Source organism: Carcharodon carcharias, chromosome 12, assembly GCF_017639515.1.
Source record: "Carcharodon carcharias isolate sCarCar2 chromosome 12, sCarCar2.pri, whole genome shotgun sequence".
Taxonomy (NCBI): Eukaryota; Metazoa; Chordata; class Chondrichthyes; order Lamniformes; family Lamnidae; genus Carcharodon; species Carcharodon carcharias.
In genome coordinates this window covers 130,935,744-130,955,067 of record NC_054478.1, presented here as the reverse complement: position 1 = coordinate 130,955,067, position 19,324 = coordinate 130,935,744, and the positions used below count along the sequence as shown (strand labels likewise).

The following is a 19,324-nucleotide window of genomic DNA, read 5'->3' as shown; positions in this document are numbered from 1 at the left end:
GATGGTTTGTCAAAGCTACTGTTCAGTAAACAAAAACAGAAAAAGAATACCATTGCACTGCCTGACTGTCTAATGACCAGGTTGAAATGTCTGTAATATTCATTGATTGTATTGAAGCTCCTCATGATCTATGTGGAAAACTGAAATGTGATTGCACTTTTTGTGATTGGCTATTTACAAATGTTTCGCAATGTTCTTTCAGATATTTTATGAATAAAGTGTATTTTTCAAAAAAAAACCCAGAAAATGCTGGAAAAACTCAGCAGGTCTAACAGCATCTGTGGAGAGAGAAAAAAGAGTTAACGTTTCGAGTCCGTATGAGTCTCCTTCAGAGCTGTTCAGCAAATCCAGCTACAAGTAACCAGCTGGCAAGAAACTGGCAGTTGAGTTAAATCTGTTTTTCAGCATATATATAATACTTTGGTATGAATTTCCTGCCTTCACAGACAAGTAGTGAATCATTTTATAGAATGACTGCCTTTCTTTATGTGGGATGGGTTCCTGTGTTATGGAGACTGCTGTCCAAAGGATGCAGTGGCCCTTTAAGGAAGATGCGTTGTGTCTGCGGCTGAACAGCTTCTTTTCAAAAAAAGTCCTAAATAATTCCTCCAGTGATGTCAGAGGCAGACCTGTAAATATTATTGATGTGGCCCGAGTGAGACCCCTCCCCCCCCACCTCCAAGGTTCCACCTACCCTTGCCAGCTAATGTTATAAAAGGGGCTACAGAGACAAGCACTCATTCACTGACTAGTCAAAGGTGTAGGGAGAGGTTCAGTCTTTGCTCCAGTGTCCCATCCCTGTGCCAGTACCCGCTGCTTTCCCTCTCCTCAATACAAGGGGGACTCCTCGGGCTTGTGGGTTTCTTGAGTGAGCGGTGAAGAGTGGCGGGGGGGAGCTGGTGCCTGGAAGATGCGCCACTCCACGCTCGGGGTCTTCTTGCTGATCGTGTGCCTGGGTGCAGCCAGCGGCCAGAATATCTACGATGGAAATCAAAGTAAGTCTTCCAAATGTTTTTCGAACTTTTTTAAAACCCATGAAACTTCCCCCCCCCAAAAAAAATCGTATTAAAACTCCTAAAAAGTTTTCTGAACATGTGTATTAAACTCCCTGAACATGATCCTAAACCGTGCAGCAAAACATAAGCTAATGGAGGGGGTACATAATTAGGAAATATTTCAGGGAGATTATAACATACATGTTTGGAAAACTACCATACATTTATAAACTATATGGCGTTGAAATGCTTCTAGAGTTGAATGCGGAGCGCATCGACTTTTGTTTATGTAGCAAATGCAACTTTCCTTGCGCTCTTAGGAAGAATCTGGCCCAGTGTAATGTTAAAATAGTTCTCAAAGAGGCGGAACAAGTACGAGGGACCGAATGGCCTTTTTCTGCGCTGCAGGATGAATTCGGGGATGAACAGTGGGGTGCCCAGCACAAGGGGTTAATCCAGTGTGCACATGGGGCAGGGTCCTGTTCGTCCTGTTTGGGTTGTGAGAGCTGATTTAGCAGCAAGTTAAAAGGTCACATTCTGGACCCTTTCATTTCCCACCCTGTTTGAAGTTTCCATTGCGGACTTTGAGGGCAACCTTGACAAAGGACCATCGCCCGAACTTTTCCCCTCTCGCCACAGATGTTTCCTGAGAGTTTGCAAAATATTCTGCATTTATTTCAAGTATCCAGCATCTGAGGGTTTTTGTATTGCGTGTGCCGCATCGTTCCTTTATTCGGGGCGAGGAGGAAAGGGTTTTGTCGTTGTAATCTTTATCCCGCTGACTTGGGGAAGATCCGGCGAAGAAACCTTGATGCTGGGGAGTCTTATTTGCTGCCTTGCTTCAGCAGCCATTCTTCAAAGTGGCCCTGAATATTGCCCGCCTGTTCGGCAACCGGAGCCATCATGTTCCGAGTCCTCGTCGCCGCCTCCACCAGAAATTGGGGAGATTGTGGTGTCCCTCGCATAGCTCCTGGATCCTGGACAGCCCCTGGCGGGGTTCGAACTCAAGTTCACCCTGAGCTGCTTTCACATTGGGAGTTTAGTGTGCACACCCAGACCAAAACTCTAGAGTAACTCTGGCAGACCCATGGGCTGGCAGCCTTGAGCAAGTTTCCCCTTGTTGCCAGCAGATTGGAAGGGGCCTTTTCAGCTATTCTGAATAAATCACTGTTCTGAACTAGGGTCAAACACATAATGCGCTAGAAATCTGAAAGGGAACACTCTGGAAACACATTCAGAATGGTCACAGTGCAGAAGGAGGGCCATTCACCCCATCATGTCAGTGTTGGCTATCTGCAAAAGTCATTTACCTAGTGCCACTCAGCCCATCTTTTCTCCGCAGTCCAGTAAATTTTTCCTTATCAGGTAATTTTCTGTTTGAAAGCCACAGTTGAACCTGCCTCCACCACACAACCAGACAGAACATGCCAGATCCTAAGTACTCAACAGCATATAAAAAAGTTTCTCCTTATGTCGCCATTGCTTCTTTTACCAATTACCTTAAATTGGTTGACTCTTCCGTCAGTGGGGACAGCTTCACCCCATCTACTCTGTCCAAATCCCTCATGATTTTGAACGCCTCTATCAAATCTCCTCTTAGCCTTCTCCAAGGAGAGCAATTGCAGCGTATCCAGTCTTATCTGCATAACTGAAGTTGCTCATCCCTGGAACTATTCTCGTGAATATTTTCTGCACCCTCTTTAATGCCTTCACGCACAGTCAGTATCTGTGTGCAGAAACAAAGACAATTCAATTGAGTTAATGAGCTTCCCTTTGTAAAGTTAATTTTTGTTAGCTGTGCTCTTTTAAAGGGAAGAGTGGAGATATGAAGGTGTAAATTGGGTTTCTGTTTGATGACATGAGGCAGAACAGATGGATTTGTTGGGCGTTAGAAATAAAGGACATTTATAAAGAGAGCACATAAGGCAAAAGCAAAATACTGTGGATGCTGGAAATCTGAAATAAAAATAGAAAATGATGGAAAGCTCAGCAGGTCTGGTGGCACCTGTGGAGGGTGGGATTTTCCCAGCTCTGTTGAGCAGGCAGGAAGCTATTGAAAGTAATAATTGAGCCATTTAGTGGCCATGTTAGAAGAGATTTGGCTTTGGCAGGGGTGGGGACCCCCGCTTTGTCTGCAGCTCGTGAGAGGTGAGAGCACAGCAGGAGTTTAGAGCTCCTTGAGCTGCATATGCAGTGTTCACTTTGGAAGACAAAATAGGCAGTGCCACCTCATGTAAAATGAAGCTGACAGTTGGGTTGTGGCAGTGAGCAGGCCCTAGACCCTGAAGTGGTCCTGCTTCCTGAGTATTTTCCAAGTTGGCAAAATTCAGCCCAACATTCCACCTGTTCACCTCCCTGCAATTCATGTTTCATGTGTGGCCCCTTCATGAACCAGAAGCTCACTGCTGAAACACCATCATGCATGTTCTCTCCACGGATACTGACTGACCTGCTGAGTGTTTGCAGCATTTTTAGTCATGTAATACGTTTGGTCTTTTTGGGAAAGATTTGATTTTTATGTGTGTGTTTTCCCTCTCCCCACTTAGATTATTGCTCAGACAATGGGAAGGTTTACCATGTCAACCAGCAATGGGAGCGTACTTATCTGGGCCGTATCATGATCTGTACCTGTTATGGGGCAGGTCGAGGCTGGAGTTGTGAATCGAAGCCTGATGGTAAGTCAGCAGTTAAAGGAGCCAGTGTCACTGGGTTCCTGATAATGAGTCTTGGCATCCAGCACTATCTCTAAGTGTGCAAAGTCCCTACATACAGATGGAAAAGTGTATGTTTCCTGCCAATTTTACAACTTGTTTTAGACTCTCAGAACCAGCGTACATTAGTCACAGTGTATAGTCCCAATGCATTACACTACCAGTGTTCAGTAATAGTATATTACAGTAGCACTGTAAGTCCTAGCGCATTGCAGTTTAAGCATATGGCCCCAGTGTGTTACAGTAAGTGTTTGGAACCAGTACATTGCAGTACCAGTGTACAGCAATAGTACATTACATTACCAGTGTTCAGTCCCAGTGTGTTACAGTGCCAGTGTACATTCACAGTGTGTTACAGTACTAGTGCACAGTCCTAGCATGGTATAGTATGGATGCACAATCCCAATGCGTTACGGCATTAGTGTGCAATCACAGTGTGTTACAGTACCAGTGTGCAGTTCCAATGCATTACAGTACCAGTGTTCAAACCTAGTGCACTACAATTCCAATGTGTTACAGTACCAGTGTACATTCACAGTCTGTTACAGTACCAGTGCACAGTCCTATCATGGAAAAGTATCAATGTACAATCTCAATATGTTATGACATTAGTGTGCAATCACAGAGTGTTACAGTACCAGTGTATAGTTCCAATGCATTACAGTACCAGTGTTCAATCATAGTGCATTACAGTTTGTGTATTACAGTACCAGTGTATATTCAGTGTGTTACAGTACCAGTATACATTCACAGTGTGTTACAGTGCACAGTCCTAGCATGGTACAGTACCGATGAACAGTCTCAATGCATTACAGCATTAGTGTGCAGTCACAGTGTGTTACAGTACCAGTATACATTCACAGTGTGTTACAGTGCACAGTCCTAGCATGGTACAGTACCGATGTACAGCCTCAATATGTTGCAACATTAGTGTGCAATCACAGTGTGTTATAGTACCAGTGTAGAATTCCAGTGTGTCCCGGTACCAGTGTACATTCACAGTGTGTTACAGTACGAGTGTACAATCCCAATGCATTACAGAACCACTGTACAGTCACAGCGCACAGTGGTTTCTGTATCAGATTAGTGTTGCACAGTAAATTTTTCTTATTTTGAAGCACAGTTTTTCTGATATTATGGACGAAAAAAATAGAATATGGTGTTTGGAGACATGTTTTAAATATACCTGCAGTCATGCAGAAGGTTGTGTGTACAAGTCCCATTACAGAGGCATCAGCACAAAATCCAGGCTGACCCTCCAGTGCAGTGCTGAGGGAGTGCTGCAGTGTCAGAGTTGCCATCTTTCAGGTGAGATATTAAACTGAGGCTCCATCACTCAGGTGGACAAAGGATAATTCATTGGTTGTTTTGAAGAAGAGCAGGGGGGTTTTCCCTGGTATCCTGGCCAATAGTTATCCAAAAACTAGCATCACATAAATATTATCTGGTTATTATCGCAGTGCTAATTGTGGGAGCTTGCTGTGCACAAATTGGCTGCTGCATTCCCTGCATTATAACTGTCACTACATTTTGTTGGCTGTAAAAACTCTGGGACATTCTAGAAGGTGCTGTAAGTACTTTCATTTTGATGACCTTCCACAGTAAAACAGATAAAATGTTGCACAGTTCCCTTTGGCACAGCTGATTGGCTAGATATCAAAGCATGGGCCAAATAGGGCTCTAGTTGGCATTCATAGGCCAAGCTCACCCATTGGGACTGGGTTGGGGTACCAGAGACTGCTCATGCCCTGGTATTACACCCCTCAAGAGAGGAGGGGAGAAAACTTGTGGTGGGTTGGTGGGTGGGGAAGGGCAGGGAGTCATTTCTGGGTGCAAAGGGCCTCCAAAAGGATGAATTTGACCATGACTGTATTTTGATTTGTGCAGTTGAAGAGATGTGCTACGACCAGTACACTGCGAACAGGCACCGTGTCGGGGATACTTGGGAACGCCCCAAGGATGGCATGATTTGGGACTGTACCTGTATTGGAGCTGGCAGAGGAAGGATCAGCTGTACCATTGCAAGTAAGGAAAATGGGTGCGGAGCATTGAAGGATATTGGATGGGAGGGGACAGTGTATAGACATGAACCTATTCTAACCTCCCAATTATCAAAAACCAGTATTTGTACTATTCTGAGCTCTATTCAAATGCCCAGTGGATTTTTCTCTTCACATTTTCATCCGTCCTCATGGAGTTGAGGGGTATCAGTTTCAGAAAGGGGAGGGAGGGGGCAGGCTCCCTTGTCTTGCCCTACCGATGTCAGTAAGTGCAGCAGAGTTTTGAATTTTAAGAAGGACTTGCACAAATCCTGTCTGTTAAAGGAAGTTTTCAAGTGAGGTTTTGTTCACACTGAACCCCATCCCTCCCTCCTGTTATAATCCCCAACCAACCCTCTCCTAATATAAACTAATCCCTTCCTTAGACATATTACACATCTTTCCTATCACATGTTGGCAAGAATGTCCATTCTGGAACTTTCCTCCAGATTCTCCCCAATTGCCCAGACTTCCCCTCCAATCACTGCAGACACCACCTCAATCCTTCTGACGCCACCCCACTCCCCCAGACTCTACCCCAATCCCACAGACCCCTCCCCCAATTCCAAGACTCCTCCCCCAATCCTCACATTCCTCCCCAATCCTGAGACTCCTCCCCAATCCTGAGACTCCTCCCCAATCACAACACATCTCCCCAATCTCCCAGACTCCTCCCAAAACCACCAGACCCCTTCCCAATCCCCAGACTACACTCCCAATCCCCAGACTCCTCCTCCAACCCCCAGAATCCACCCAATCCCCAGATTCCATCCAATCCCTCAGACTCCACCCCAATCCCCCAGACCCCTGCCCAATTCCCCAGATTCCTCCCCATCCCCACATTCCTCCCCAAACACCAGACTCCTCCTCCAATCCCCACACTCCTCCCGAATCCCACACTCCTCCCCAAACCCCACACTCCTCTCCAGTCCCCACACTCCTCCCCAGTCCCCACACACCTCCCCCAATCCCCCAGACTCCTCCCCAATCCCCCAGACCCCTCCCCAATCCCCCAGACTCCTCCCCAATCCCACACTCCTCCCCCAAACACCAGGCTCCTCCCCAATCCCATACTCCTCCTGAAACCTCACACTCCTCCCCCAAACCCCACATTCCTCCAGCAATTCCCACACTCCTCCCCCAAACACCACACTCCTCCCCCAAACACCACACTCCTCCCCCAAACACCACACTCCTCCCCCAAACACCACATTCCTCCCCCAAACCCCAAACTCCACCCCCAAACCCCAAACTCCACCCCCAAACCCCACACTCCACCCCCAAACCACACACTCCTCCTCAACCCCACCAGAATCCTCCCCAATCGCACACTTCTCCCCAAACCTCCCCAATCGCCACATACCCCCCCAATCCACCACACTCCCACTCCAATCCACCACACTCCCACTCCAATCCCTCACACTCCCACTCCAATCCCCCACACTACCCCTCCAATCACCCCACACTCCACCTCCAATCCCCCCACTCTCCCCCTCCAATCCCCCCACTCTCCCCCTCCAATTCCCCTCACACTCCCCCTCCAACTCCCTCACACTCCCCCTCCAACTCCCTCACACTCCCCCTCCAACTCCCTCACACTCCCGCTCCAATCCCCCCACACTACCCCTCAAATCCCCCTACACTAACCCTCAAATCCCCCCACACTCCCCCTGCAATCCCCCCACACTGCCAGTCCAATCGCCCCACACTCCCACTCTAAACCCCACGCTCCCCCTCCAATCCCCCCACACTTCCCTCCAATCCCCCCACGCTCCCCCTCCAATCCCCCCACACTTCCCTCCAATCCAAGACTCCTCCACAATCCCCAGATCCCCCCTCAATCCCCAGACTCCTCCACCAATCTGCTCAGAATCCTCAGCTAATCCCAGACACCTCCTACAATCCCCAGACACCTATCACAATCCCAGGCTCTTCCTTGAATCGCAGACATCTCCCCCAGTCGTCAGACTCCCCCTCCCAATCCCCAGCCACCTCCTCCAAACCTAGACTCCTCCCCCAATCACACACTCCCCCTCCAATCCTCCCACACTCCCCCTCCAATCCCCCCACACTCCCCCTCCAATCCTCCCAGACTCCCCCTCCAATCCTCCTACACTCCCCCTCCAATCCTCCCACACTCCCCCTCCAATCCCCCCACACTAGCCCTCCAATCTCCCCACACTCCCCCTCCAATCTCCCCACACTCCCCCTCCAATCACCCCACACTCCCTCCCAATCCCCCCACACTCCCCCTCCAATCCCCCTCCAATCCCCCCACACTCCCCCTCCAATCACCCCACACTCCCCCCAATCCCCGCACACTCTCCCTCCAATCCCCTTCCAATCCCCCCACACTCCCCCTCCAATCCTCCCACACTTCCCCTCCAATCCCCCCACACTTCCCTCCAATCCAAGACTCCTCCCCCAATCCTCAGATTCTTCCCCAATCCCCAGACTCCTCCACCAATCTGTTCAGACTCCTCAGCTAATCCCAGACACCTCCTACAATCCCCAGACACCTATCACAATCCCAGACTTCCTTGAATCACAGACACCTCCCCCAATTGTCAGACTACTTCCCCAATCCCCAGACACCTCCTCCAAACCCAGATTCCTCCCCCAATCCCATACTCCCCTCCAATCCTCCCGCACTCCCCCTCCAACCCCCCACACTCCCCCTACAATCTCCCCACACACCTCCTCCAATACCCCACACTCCTCCTTCAAATCCCCAACAAAACCCCTCCAACCTGCTCACACTTCTTCTCCAATCCCCCCACAATCCCCCTCCAATCTAATACTTCTCCTCAATCTCCAGACTCCTCCCCCAATCTGTCAGATTCCTCAGATAATCCCAGACACCTCCCACAATCCCCAAACACCTACCACAATCTCCAGACTCCTCCCCCAATCCCAGATTCTTCCTTGAATTGCAGACACCTCCCCGATTTACAGACTCCTCCTCCAACCCCCAGGCTCCTCCTCCAATCTGCCCAAACTCCTCATCTAATACCAGACTCCTTGTCCAATCCCAGATTCCTCCGACAATCCCCAGCCTTCTCCTCCAATCCCCAACCTCCTCCCCAATGCCCAATCCCAGACTCCTCCCTAACCCAAGATTCCTCCCCCAATCTGCCCAGCCTCCTCCTCCTATCTTCAGCCTCCTTCTCCAACCCCAGACTCTTCCCATAATCCCCGGCCTCCTCCTTCAATCCCAGACTCCACCCCAATCCCCAGACTCCTTCCCCAATCCCAAACACTTCCCACAATCCCAAGCCACCTCCTCCAATCTCAGACTCCTCCTCCAATCCCAGATTGCACCCCTAGTCCTAGACTCAATCTCCAATCCCCGGACTCCTACAATTCCCAGACTCTTTCCAAAATCCTGTCGGCTCCACCACCTATCCCCAGACAGTCCTGAAACACTCATGGGATGTAGGGCCCTGGCCAGGAGGAGTTGATCAGATCCTGAATATAATGTTAAGGATGGTTTAAAACAATCAATTCTTGTTGTCCTCTTGTGTTTCGCAGATCGCTGCCATGAAGGTGGTCAGTCCTATAAGATTGGTGATACCTGGCGGAGACCGCATGAGACAGGTGGTCATATGTTGGAGTGTATTTGCCTTGGTAATGGGAAAGGAGAATGGACCTGCAAGCCAATAGGTAGACCATTCCACATTACAATTGAAACTGAAGCATGGACACCCTTTCTACTTTCATAGTGCAATGCTCTTTGATGACCTTCAGTGCAAGACTATTGTGCCAAAGGTTGTGCTAAGTCAATGCATCTCATAGTCAGATCGGTGTCAGCACTGAGGTTATGTTCGGTTTTGATATTTCTTTTTCAGCATTTTCAAAGAGTTGGGGGTGCGGGTTGGAATGGGCTGGTGTGCTCAAACAAAGGAACAGAAAACCTTCAGAGAGAAAGCAGATCACATTAGCTATGTAATGGTCCACACTGTCCAGGGGAGGCTGGATGAAGAAATGATGAGCTACACTATCCAGTGGAGGCCAGATAGCCAGGCAGACTACAGTGGAGGCCAGTTGATCATATAATGGTCAACACTGTCCTGTGGAGGCCAGTTGATGACCAACACTGTCCACTGGAGGCCAGTTGACCATCAACACTGTCCAGTGGTGGTCACTTGATGACCAACACTGACCAGTGGAGGCTAGTCAAACATACAATGGTCAACACTGTCCAGTGGACGCCTGTTTACCACCAACATTGTCTGGTGGTAGTCAGTTGATGACCAACACTGACCAGTGGAGGCTAGTCAATCATACAATGGTCAACACTGTCCAGTGGGGGCCTGTTTACTACCAACATTGTCTGGTGGTGGTCAGTTGACCTGATATTGATCAATATTGTCCAGTGGAGGCCAGTTGACCATCAGCATTATCCAGTGGAGACCAATTGGCTATATGATGGTCAGCATTGTACAGTGGAGGCCAGATGATCATGTGATGGTCCGCATTGTCCAGTGGAGTAGAGTTCAAGCTATATTTCTTTCATTTTTGTTAGTTAGTAAAGGTCTATTTTAGCCTGATGGCTTAACCATGGGGTGGGCGTCAGCTGTGGTTCAGTGGTAGCATTCTCAGCTCCTAAGGTTGGGGCTTCAAGCCCCACTCCAGAGGCTTGAATACATAATCCTGGATGGCACTCCAGTGCAGCACTGAGCAAGTGCTGCACTGTCAGAGGTGCTGCCTTTCAGATGAGGTCTTAAACTGAGACCCCAGTTGCTCTCTCCAGTGAATGTAAAATGTCTCAGAAAACAGGCGAGTTCGCCCTTGTGACTTGGCCAATATTTATCCCTCAACTGACATTACTAAAGCAGATTATGTGGTTATTATCACGTTGCTGTTTGTGGGATCTTGTTGTGCATGAATTGGTGGTTGTGTTTTCTAGATTACAACAGTGACTACATCTCAAAAAATATTTCATTGGCACTCTTGTAATGTCCTGAGATTGTGAAAGATGCTATATAAATGAAGTCTTTCTTTCCTTCCTTTGTGAAAAAAACTAGATTAAGATTTTCATCTTTGACGAGAATATTGTTTGATAATGAAAAGGGCTAAAATGCAATAGCTCAGTTAGTCAGTGCATCAATTGAGCCTTAAAAAGCGTTCAATTGATCTCTGTTGATTTTAGTCCAGTTGAGGGCAAACTTGACAGCTGTATTCAGTCTCTGGAGAAGGGCAAAGGGCAGCCATTGTTAGCGTGTCTGACCCCTGGTCAGTCCAAGCGAGTGGCCATTGGGTGAGGGCAGGGCTGGGGTGGCTGATGCCGCCAACCCCTCTCCACTGTAGAATAGCCTGTTGGCATTCACTGCCCAGGCTCAGGTACATAGATAGGCGCTGCCTTCTGAAGGAATAACAAGATATAGACAAAAGATAACTTGCTTCAGAACCTAATGTTGGGCCTTGTGTTTTACACAGCGGAAAGATGTTACGACAATGTCGCAGGGACGAGCCATGTTGTTGGAGACACCTGGGAAAGGCCATACCAAGGCTGGATGATGATGGAGTGCACTTGTCTGGGAGAAGGCAGCGGACGCATCACATGCAGCTCACGGAGTAGGTTCAGCTTTTGTATTTCCTGCAACCTTATCGTGCTTTGATTTGAACCATTTATCAAACCACTGGGCACTGAAATGGCTGTTTATACAATCCAGTCTACCTAATTGAGGCATTTAAGATGATTAAAGAAGCTGATAACATTCGATAGCTAGAAACTATTTCCTCTGGTGGGTAAGCCCAGAACAGCAGAAACTTAAAATTAGAGCCAGGCTGTTCAGGGACAATGTCAGGGAGCACTTCTTCACACAAAGGGTAGTGGAAATCTGGAACTCTTCCCCCTCCCCCACTGCCCCCAAAAATGCTGCTGAGGCTTGGGATGAATTGAAAATTTCAAAACTGAGTTCGATAGGTTTTACACGGGTAAGGGATATGGAGTTAAGATACAAATCAACCATGATCTGATTGAGCAGCAGGACAGGTTAGAGAGGCTAATTGGCCGCCTGTTCTTATGGTTCATAAGGAAAAGAGAAAAATACGAACTTGGAGATAGCCGAGAGGTTTGCAGGGCTGGAGGAGATTCCAGAGACAGGGAGGGGTGATGCCTTGGAGAGATTTGGAAACAAGGATGAGAATTTTAAAATCAAGGCATTGCTTAGCCAGGAGTTAATGTAGGTCAGCGAGCACAGTGGGGTGATGGGTGAACTGGACTTGGTTGCGATTAGAACATGAGCAGCAGAGTTTCGGATGACCTGAAGTATATGGAGTGTAGGCTATGGAAAATCAGCCAGGAGCTCATTGGAATGGTCAAATCTGGAGGTACCAAAGGCATGGCTGAGGTTTTCACACCAGATGAGCTGAAGAATATAAGAAATATGAGCAGCTTAGGGCATTTGGCCCATCGGGTCTGCTCCACCATTCATTAAGATCATGGCTGATTTGATTGTGGCCTTAATTCCACTCTCCTGCCTGTCCATCCCCACAATAACCCTTAACTTCCTTATTGATCAAAAATCTATCTGTAACTCAGCCTTGAATATATTCAATGACCCATCCTCCACTGCTTTCCGGGGAAGAGAATTCAAGTCTAATGATCCCCTGAGAGAAGAAATTTCTCCTCATCTCTGTCTTAAATGGGAGACTGCTTATTTTTAAACTTTTCCCTAAGTTCTCAGTTCTCCCATGAAGGGAAACATTCTCTGTGTCTACCTTGACAAGCCCCCTCAGAATCTTATATGTTTCAATAAGATCACCTCTCATTCTTAACTCCAATGAGCATAGGTCTAACCTGCTCAACCTTTTTTCATAAGACAACACCTTCATCCCAGGAACCATCCGAGAGAACTTTCTCTGAACTGCTTCCTATGTAAGTATATCTCTATTTAAGTGAGGAAACTAAAACTGTACACAGTACTCACAGTGCAGTTTCATCAATGCCCTGTACAGTTGCAGCAAGACTTCTCTGTTTTTACATTTTATCTCTTTTGCAATAAAGGTCAACATTCCATTTGCCTTCCCGATTACTTGCGGTACCTGCATATTAACCTTTTGTGATTCACATACCAGGACACCAAGATCCCTCTGTACCGCACCATTCTGCAGGCTCTCGCCTTTTAAATAACATTCTGCTTTTCTATTCTTCAAAACAGGACAGCCTCACATTTCCCCATATTATACTCCATCTGCCAACTTTATTGCCCACTCATTGAACCCATCTATATCCCTTTGTAGACTCTTTGCATCCTCCTCACAACTTGCGTTCCTACTTATCTTTGTATCATCAGCAAATTTGGCTACAATACACTCTGTCCCTTCATCCAAATCATTAATATAGATCATAAATAATTGAGGCCTCAGCACTGATCCCTGTAGTGTTCCACTAGTAACAACCTGCTAATTTGGAAATGCCCCATTTATCCCTAGTCTTCCGCAGTTTGCCAACCTGAAAGTGACTCACTTTTTTTGACTCTCTGTTTCCTGTTAGTTAGTCAATCCTCTCTCCGTGCTAATATATCATCCCCAACAGGGGGTACATTGGGCCGATATTACACAGATGGAAACAGCCGGTTTTACTGATTGTGCAGATTTATGATTGGAAGCTCATCTTGGAGTCCAATATGGCATTGAGGTTGCGAACAGTCTGGCTCAGCCCAGACAGTTGCCATGCAGAAGGATGGAGTTGGTGATTAGGGAGCAGAGCTTGGACTAGGAACCAAAGACAATGGCTTCAGACTTCCCAATAATTAGTTGAAGGAAATTCTGGCTCATCTAGTGCTGGACATCAGTTAAGCAGTCTGGAAAATTAGAGGCAGTGGAGGAGTCGAGAGGTGTCTCTGAGGTAGAGCTGCATGTAATCAGTGTACAAGTTTGTGTTTTTGGATGGTGTCAGTGAGTGACGGCATGTAGATGAGAAATAGGGCAATAAGAAAAGGGACCAAGGATAGATCCTTGTGGGCCATCAAAAGTAAGAGTGTGTGAGTGGGAAGAGAAGAGACTACATGTGATCCTCTGGCTATGACTGGACAGAGAAAAATGGAAGCAGGTGAGAGCAGTCCCACCTGGATGGATACAATGGAGAGGTGCTGGAGGAGATGGTGGAAAACTGTGTCAAAGGCTGCTAACTGTTTGAGAAGCTTGAGAATGGAAAATTTATCTTTGTCACAGGGGCAGAAACCTAATTGGAGGGATTCAAACATGAAGTTTGTACAGGAATTTGGGAGGTGACAGCATGTTGAAGGACTTTGGAGAGGAAAAGGAGTTTTAAGTTTTTGGCCGTTTATCCTAATATCTCCTTAAGTGTCTCCGTGTCAGATTTTGAATATGAAGTGCTTCAGAAGTTTTACCGTAATAAAGAGACCATATAAATTACGTGAGATGTAGACAATGTGTTGAATGTAGTTACAATGTTGATCCTTTGCGTGCCTGTTATAGATCGGTGCAATGACCAGGATACCCGGATGTCCTATAGAATTGGAGACACCTGGACAAAGAAGGACACTCGAGGAAACTTACTTTACTGTTCTTGTAAAGGCAAAGGACGTGGAGAGTGGGAATGTGAACACCATGCCACTGTGACATTGGGTTCTGGTAAGTTTGGGGGCTGGCCATTCATCCAAATAGTTGGGAAAACGGGCAGGCTACATAAAGGGCGCCTTATTCCCCCTTGACCAAACTCTCGCATGCCCTGTCCTGCTGAAGTACCAGATAGCTGTCACAAAGGAATCCTTGGTGCGGGCTATAACTAGTAAACTAATGGCTAAAAATGGGCATGGCAACAACCCATTTGATACCGTAGGTTTGTTTGGTTTTTCCGTTTGCTTCTCAGGTCTGGAGCATTATCTGTTAATGTTTTTTAAAACTAGAAAATATTTATTTTCCAGAAGTTTCCTCTCAACCACAGGCGAAAATCCAGCCTGCAGTTTACCAAACACAACAGTGTGTTAGTGATGGTGGCACCTTTTACACTGAAGGAATGCAGTGGTTCAAGAAGCAAGCGGACAAACGGATGATGTGCACCTGTCTGGGTAATGGTGTGAGCTGCCGCGATTTGCGTAAGTATTAGGGCCTTTGCCATCATAAGTGACTTGTGTGAATATCACAACTTAAGTTAAAAAAAAAGACTGAACTCCCTTCGGGGGTTGTTGCTCTTTGTGGAATAGCTGCTATGTTAACTATCACACATGACTACACTGAGGGTCTGTTTATCGGCTCAATGCCATGGCTGACAAGGTTAGGGTCTGCATGGGTCAGTGGGTCTCATTGGGTTTATTCTCCACCTCAAGGATCTAGCATTCCTGGTGAGCAGCAGCCTTGGTTTCCCTATTGCCAAGGAGAGTCAGGGAGGGTCTACATGGGTAGGAAGGGACTGGGGATTGGGCGGTGCCATGTGCGGGGTGACCTCAAAAAATGTGCTCTTGTAAGTCTGTACAGCCCGCTATCACACCACCTCCAGTGGAGGAGTAAATCTGATCAAGAGCAAAAGCGGGCTGCTGATTGGCTACTGCACATTTGGCACCCTGCTTAAGGTGAATTTTGCCCATGTCTTATTTTCCAATTGCCTGAGGGTCCATCTCGACACTATATTTAAATTATAGTAATGAGCATGACTAGCGCTGTGAGAGTTGTGGCTCAGTAGGTAGCACTTTTACTTCTAAGCCAGAAGGTTGTGGGTTCAAATCCCACTCCAGAGACCTGAGTGCCAATTTTCGGGTGAGGGGATGCTGGAGTGTCAGGTGCTATCTTTCAGCTTGAGAGGACAGTGGACATAAAAAGTTCCACTATTTTGAGAGGCTCTAGCTAATATTTCTGCCTCAGTCAACATGACTACACTTCAGAATAAAGCTTTATAAAGTGCTTTGGGATGTCATCAGGTTGTGAAAGGTGCTATAGAGTTGTAAGTCTTATTGTTTTTGTGTTAATCAGCATCTCAGTCATACGGAGGGAATTCCAATGGGCAGCCATGCAAGTTCCCATTCACATTCATGGGCAAGACTTACAAATCCTGCACTAGTGATGGACGAAATGATGGCGCACTTTGGTGCAGTACAACCAACAATTTTGACAAGGATCGCTCTTACTCTTTCTGCAACCAGCATGCTTGTAAGTTCTGATGCCTTTCCTGGAAGCTATCTTCTGAAGTACAATTGCTGCCTCCGCCTGTTTCATTTCAGTCACAACCTGTTAAATGCGTTTTCCATCTTCTTCACCGGGGTCAGCGGTCGGGAGCCACTGAGGCCCTCCAAACCCCTCTTTCCATCAATAACCTTCCCATGTGGCGGGGGTAGCTGTCCCAGTCAGGGTAGCGATTAAGGGTTTGCTGTCTGATGACCTGCTACCTTCCCCTGGATCAATGCTGTATTTAGTAACCCACTGCTGGGAAAATATACCGCAGTGGGATGAGGGCAGGATAAAGCCAGAGTGCCTAGCTATCCCAGATTTTCCGGGATTGTCCCAGAACTCAGCTTCCCAGGACACTATTTGTCCCAGATTCCTCTAGGCATTGAGTGAAGAGACTGCCTGAGTGTCTGGAGTCTGTGCATGTGCAGTACAGGGCCTGCAGAGTGGGCATGTGCTGACACTCCGCCATGGGGGAGCAGCAGCACTGGCTCACACTCTCTTCCCAGCTTCAGTAGGTAGGTGGTTGGAGTTGGGGAAGTCTGGCAGCAGGGTTTGGGTGGGGGAGTCCAGCATGTGGCACCTGTTGCCCCCCCCCCCCCCCCCCCCCCGCCCCCCTCAGGCCCGAGTCTGGAAGGGGGTGGTCAGGTCTGGCACAGGCCCTGGGAGTGGGACTCCGGAAGATCTGAATGAGGTCAGAGAGGGGTCTGGGAAAATCCAGGAATGCAGGGGGTGCAGGCGGTTGTGGTCTGAGCAGGACCGGGGGTGGTCAGTGGCTGGGGGAAGGGTGGAGGGAGGATCTGGGCAGTCCAGTGGGCAGAGGGGTGAGGGGATCCTGGCAAGCCCACAGGTGGATCAGGACAGGTCTGAGGCGGGAGGGGGGTGAGTGGAGTTCAGGCAGACTTGGTGGGGAAGGAAGAGGGTCCTGGCAGGCCCATTGGGGAGAGGAGATGGGAAGGGGGGGGGTATCCAGGTAGGCCCAGTGGGGGAGAAGTTGAGGGGAGTCTAGGCAGACACAGTGGGGAGGGTGGTCCAGGCAGGCCCAGTAGGGGACGGGTGTCTGGGGAGGGGGTGTCTGATATAACACCACTTCCCCCTGTAGTTGAATTGTCAATGCACTCCATCTCATGTGTGAAGAATGGCCTCGTGGCCACGAATCTAGAGCAGTGATGGTGAGAGGTGAATCCCAGGATGAACTTTAGCAGAGGTCAGAGAGGGGATTTAAGGGGAATGATTTAATCAGTATTTTTATGGGGTTAATTTTCTGAAAGCGTTCTCATAACACAGGAATGGCAGACGCATCTTTCCTGACACATCCGCTTTTGCCGGCGTGGCTCTAGGCCTAAGAGCTGAATTTGTTAAATTTACCCCAAACCCTTTCTATGGAGCAGGCCACAATGATTTAATAACACCCCAGATCTACCAAGTGTCTGTCAGCTAATAGCTACTTGCATGAAGCAAACTTTGCAATATTGACTCTTGAACCTATTTTAAAGGGATTCCATCAGTTTGATCCAGTAGCAGATGTAACTGGCACACTGGCTAATGCATATGGTTCAGTCATGGGCTAAGGGATAGGTCAGGGGGGAGGGGTGAGGGGAGAAGATGCATTTGTCCCTAGTAAATGTTTGCTATAAACAACTAACATTTTGTTTTCCCCCCTTATTTTTTTGGTCACCTTTCATGGTGCAATTAGTCGATTATCTCCAGAGCCTGGGAGGGAACTCCAATGGTGCATTGTGTCACTTCCCATACCTGTACAACATGAGAAACTACACCGAGTGCACATCCGATGGAAGACGGGACAACATGAAGTGGTGTGGAACAACTCCTAACTATGATGCCGATGGGAGATTTGGCTTCTGTCCAATGGCAGGTATGGCTCAGATCCAATCAGTCAAAGGGAACTGGGCAGCAAAGCTTTAGACACTGTCAAACTAACAACATGCCTCCTTGGCTGTGTGTGACAACTGTTAAAAAAACTGACTATGCGAATGGGGGCAACTTTTGGGAATGATTTGAATGAACTACCAGCTAACTTAGGAACATTGAAACAGGAGGAGGCCATTCAGCCCTTTGAGCCTGTACCACCATTAATTAGATTGTGGCTGATCTGCATCTGATTATCTACCCACCTTGGTTCCATATCCCTTAATAAGAGCATAAGAAATAGGAGCAAGAGTCAGCCATACAGCTCCTCCAGCTTGCCCAGCCACTCAGTACAGTGGTGGCTAATCATCGGCCTTAACTCCACTCTCCCACCCACTCCTTATACCCCTTGAAAACCTGAAAGACCAAACGTCTGTCTATATCAGCCTTAAATGTATTGAGTGGTAGAGCCTCAACCCTCTGAGGTAAAAAATTCCAGAGAGTCACAATCCTTTGAGTGAAAAAAAGACTCCTCATTTTCTGTCATCTCAGAGGAAGATATGTGTGTCGTTTGTTTAACCTAGGCATATGCGGATGATTGAATAACTAGTAGCAAGATTTTGTGGGTTTAAGCAAAGAAAGATGATTGTTCATTTAAGCGCTCATCCTGAAATCTAATGCTACTGCACCCATTCAGACGATCATACACAAAAACACACTCAAGCAAGATACAGTTGAAGAAAATAGTGCACTTTTACGAATTCTAAAAGAACGGAATAGTTCATAATCCATGTGATTGTCTTATTTTGGAGAAGGTATGTCGTAGGCCTTAATGGGAGATCTTCAGACTTGAAGTGCAGTTTAGTTGAATTCGACAGTTGAAATCATATGCCAAAGTTGTTTGCAAGAATTTCTCGAAGTGATGGACTTTCTGTAGATCACAAATTCAGCCTCTTGTAATCTTGGTACCAGGAGGTTGGTTTGCTGTTTTGGTGGATCTGGCCTGGAGGGGATGTTGTAGCTTTCAGATCTTATGCACATATGACTGCCTTTTCCCTGTGTCTTTCTTTCTGTAGACAGCATTTAAAGATTGTAAAGGGACAAACGTGGCTGCCCCACTGTGTGACTTCTCATGATTGTGGTTCCTTCACCAAATATGGTGTTGTTCTTAGATTGATGAGCCACATACTGCTTTACTGTTCCCGGATTACTGTTCCATTGATTTGACACCTCCATCTTAATGAGTTCAGACCAACCTTTCAAAACAATTTAGGAATGTTTTCTGATGGCCTTTAAGATATGTGTAGCCTGGAATGTTCCTTTTAATATTCTAATGGTTGTCTGGGCTCTCAGCCAATCATACCTAATGAGGCTTGTCTGAGAGCCAGACATCCATTACTTTGTTGAGACACCTGCACCCCAGAGAAAACAGCTTTGATTGACAGCTCAGGCTCTCCGATCTCTACATTCAATGTCACAATGTTTACTTACACAACATTAAGTAGTTTCAAGGGTTTGTGGCTTTTGTTATTGATACTTTGAAGAGTCCACATGATGACACTTTCATTAACTCGTAATG

The 19,324-nt window shown here is 47.3% G+C and overlaps 1 protein-coding gene across 4 annotated transcripts in view; it reads left to right on the top strand.

The window, feature by feature from the left end:
• Nucleotides 1–707: 707 nt before the first annotated feature.
• Nucleotides 708–19,324, top strand: part of LOC121284837 (fibronectin-like) — a 94,357-nt gene continuing 75,740 nt past the window's right edge. For 2 of the 4 annotated variants that reach the window (XM_041200619.1, XM_041200618.1), the window contains exons 1-9: nucleotides 708–995; nucleotides 3,542–3,670; nucleotides 5,594–5,731; nucleotides 9,277–9,408; nucleotides 11,185–11,322; nucleotides 14,194–14,349; nucleotides 14,643–14,813; nucleotides 15,685–15,861; nucleotides 17,573–17,752. In XM_041200619.1, coding sequence (XP_041056553.1) covers nucleotides 911–995; nucleotides 3,542–3,670; nucleotides 5,594–5,731; nucleotides 9,277–9,408; nucleotides 11,185–11,322; nucleotides 14,194–14,349; nucleotides 14,643–14,813; nucleotides 15,685–15,861; nucleotides 17,573–17,752 — 1,306 coding nt within the window. In that variant the 5' untranslated portion in view covers nucleotides 708–910. The remainder of the gene's footprint in view (nucleotides 996–3,541; nucleotides 3,671–5,593; nucleotides 5,732–9,276; nucleotides 9,409–11,184; nucleotides 11,323–14,193; nucleotides 14,350–14,642; nucleotides 14,814–15,684; nucleotides 15,862–17,572; nucleotides 17,753–19,324) is intronic. The other 2 variants (XM_041200621.1, XM_041200620.1) reach the window with 1 other exon arrangement.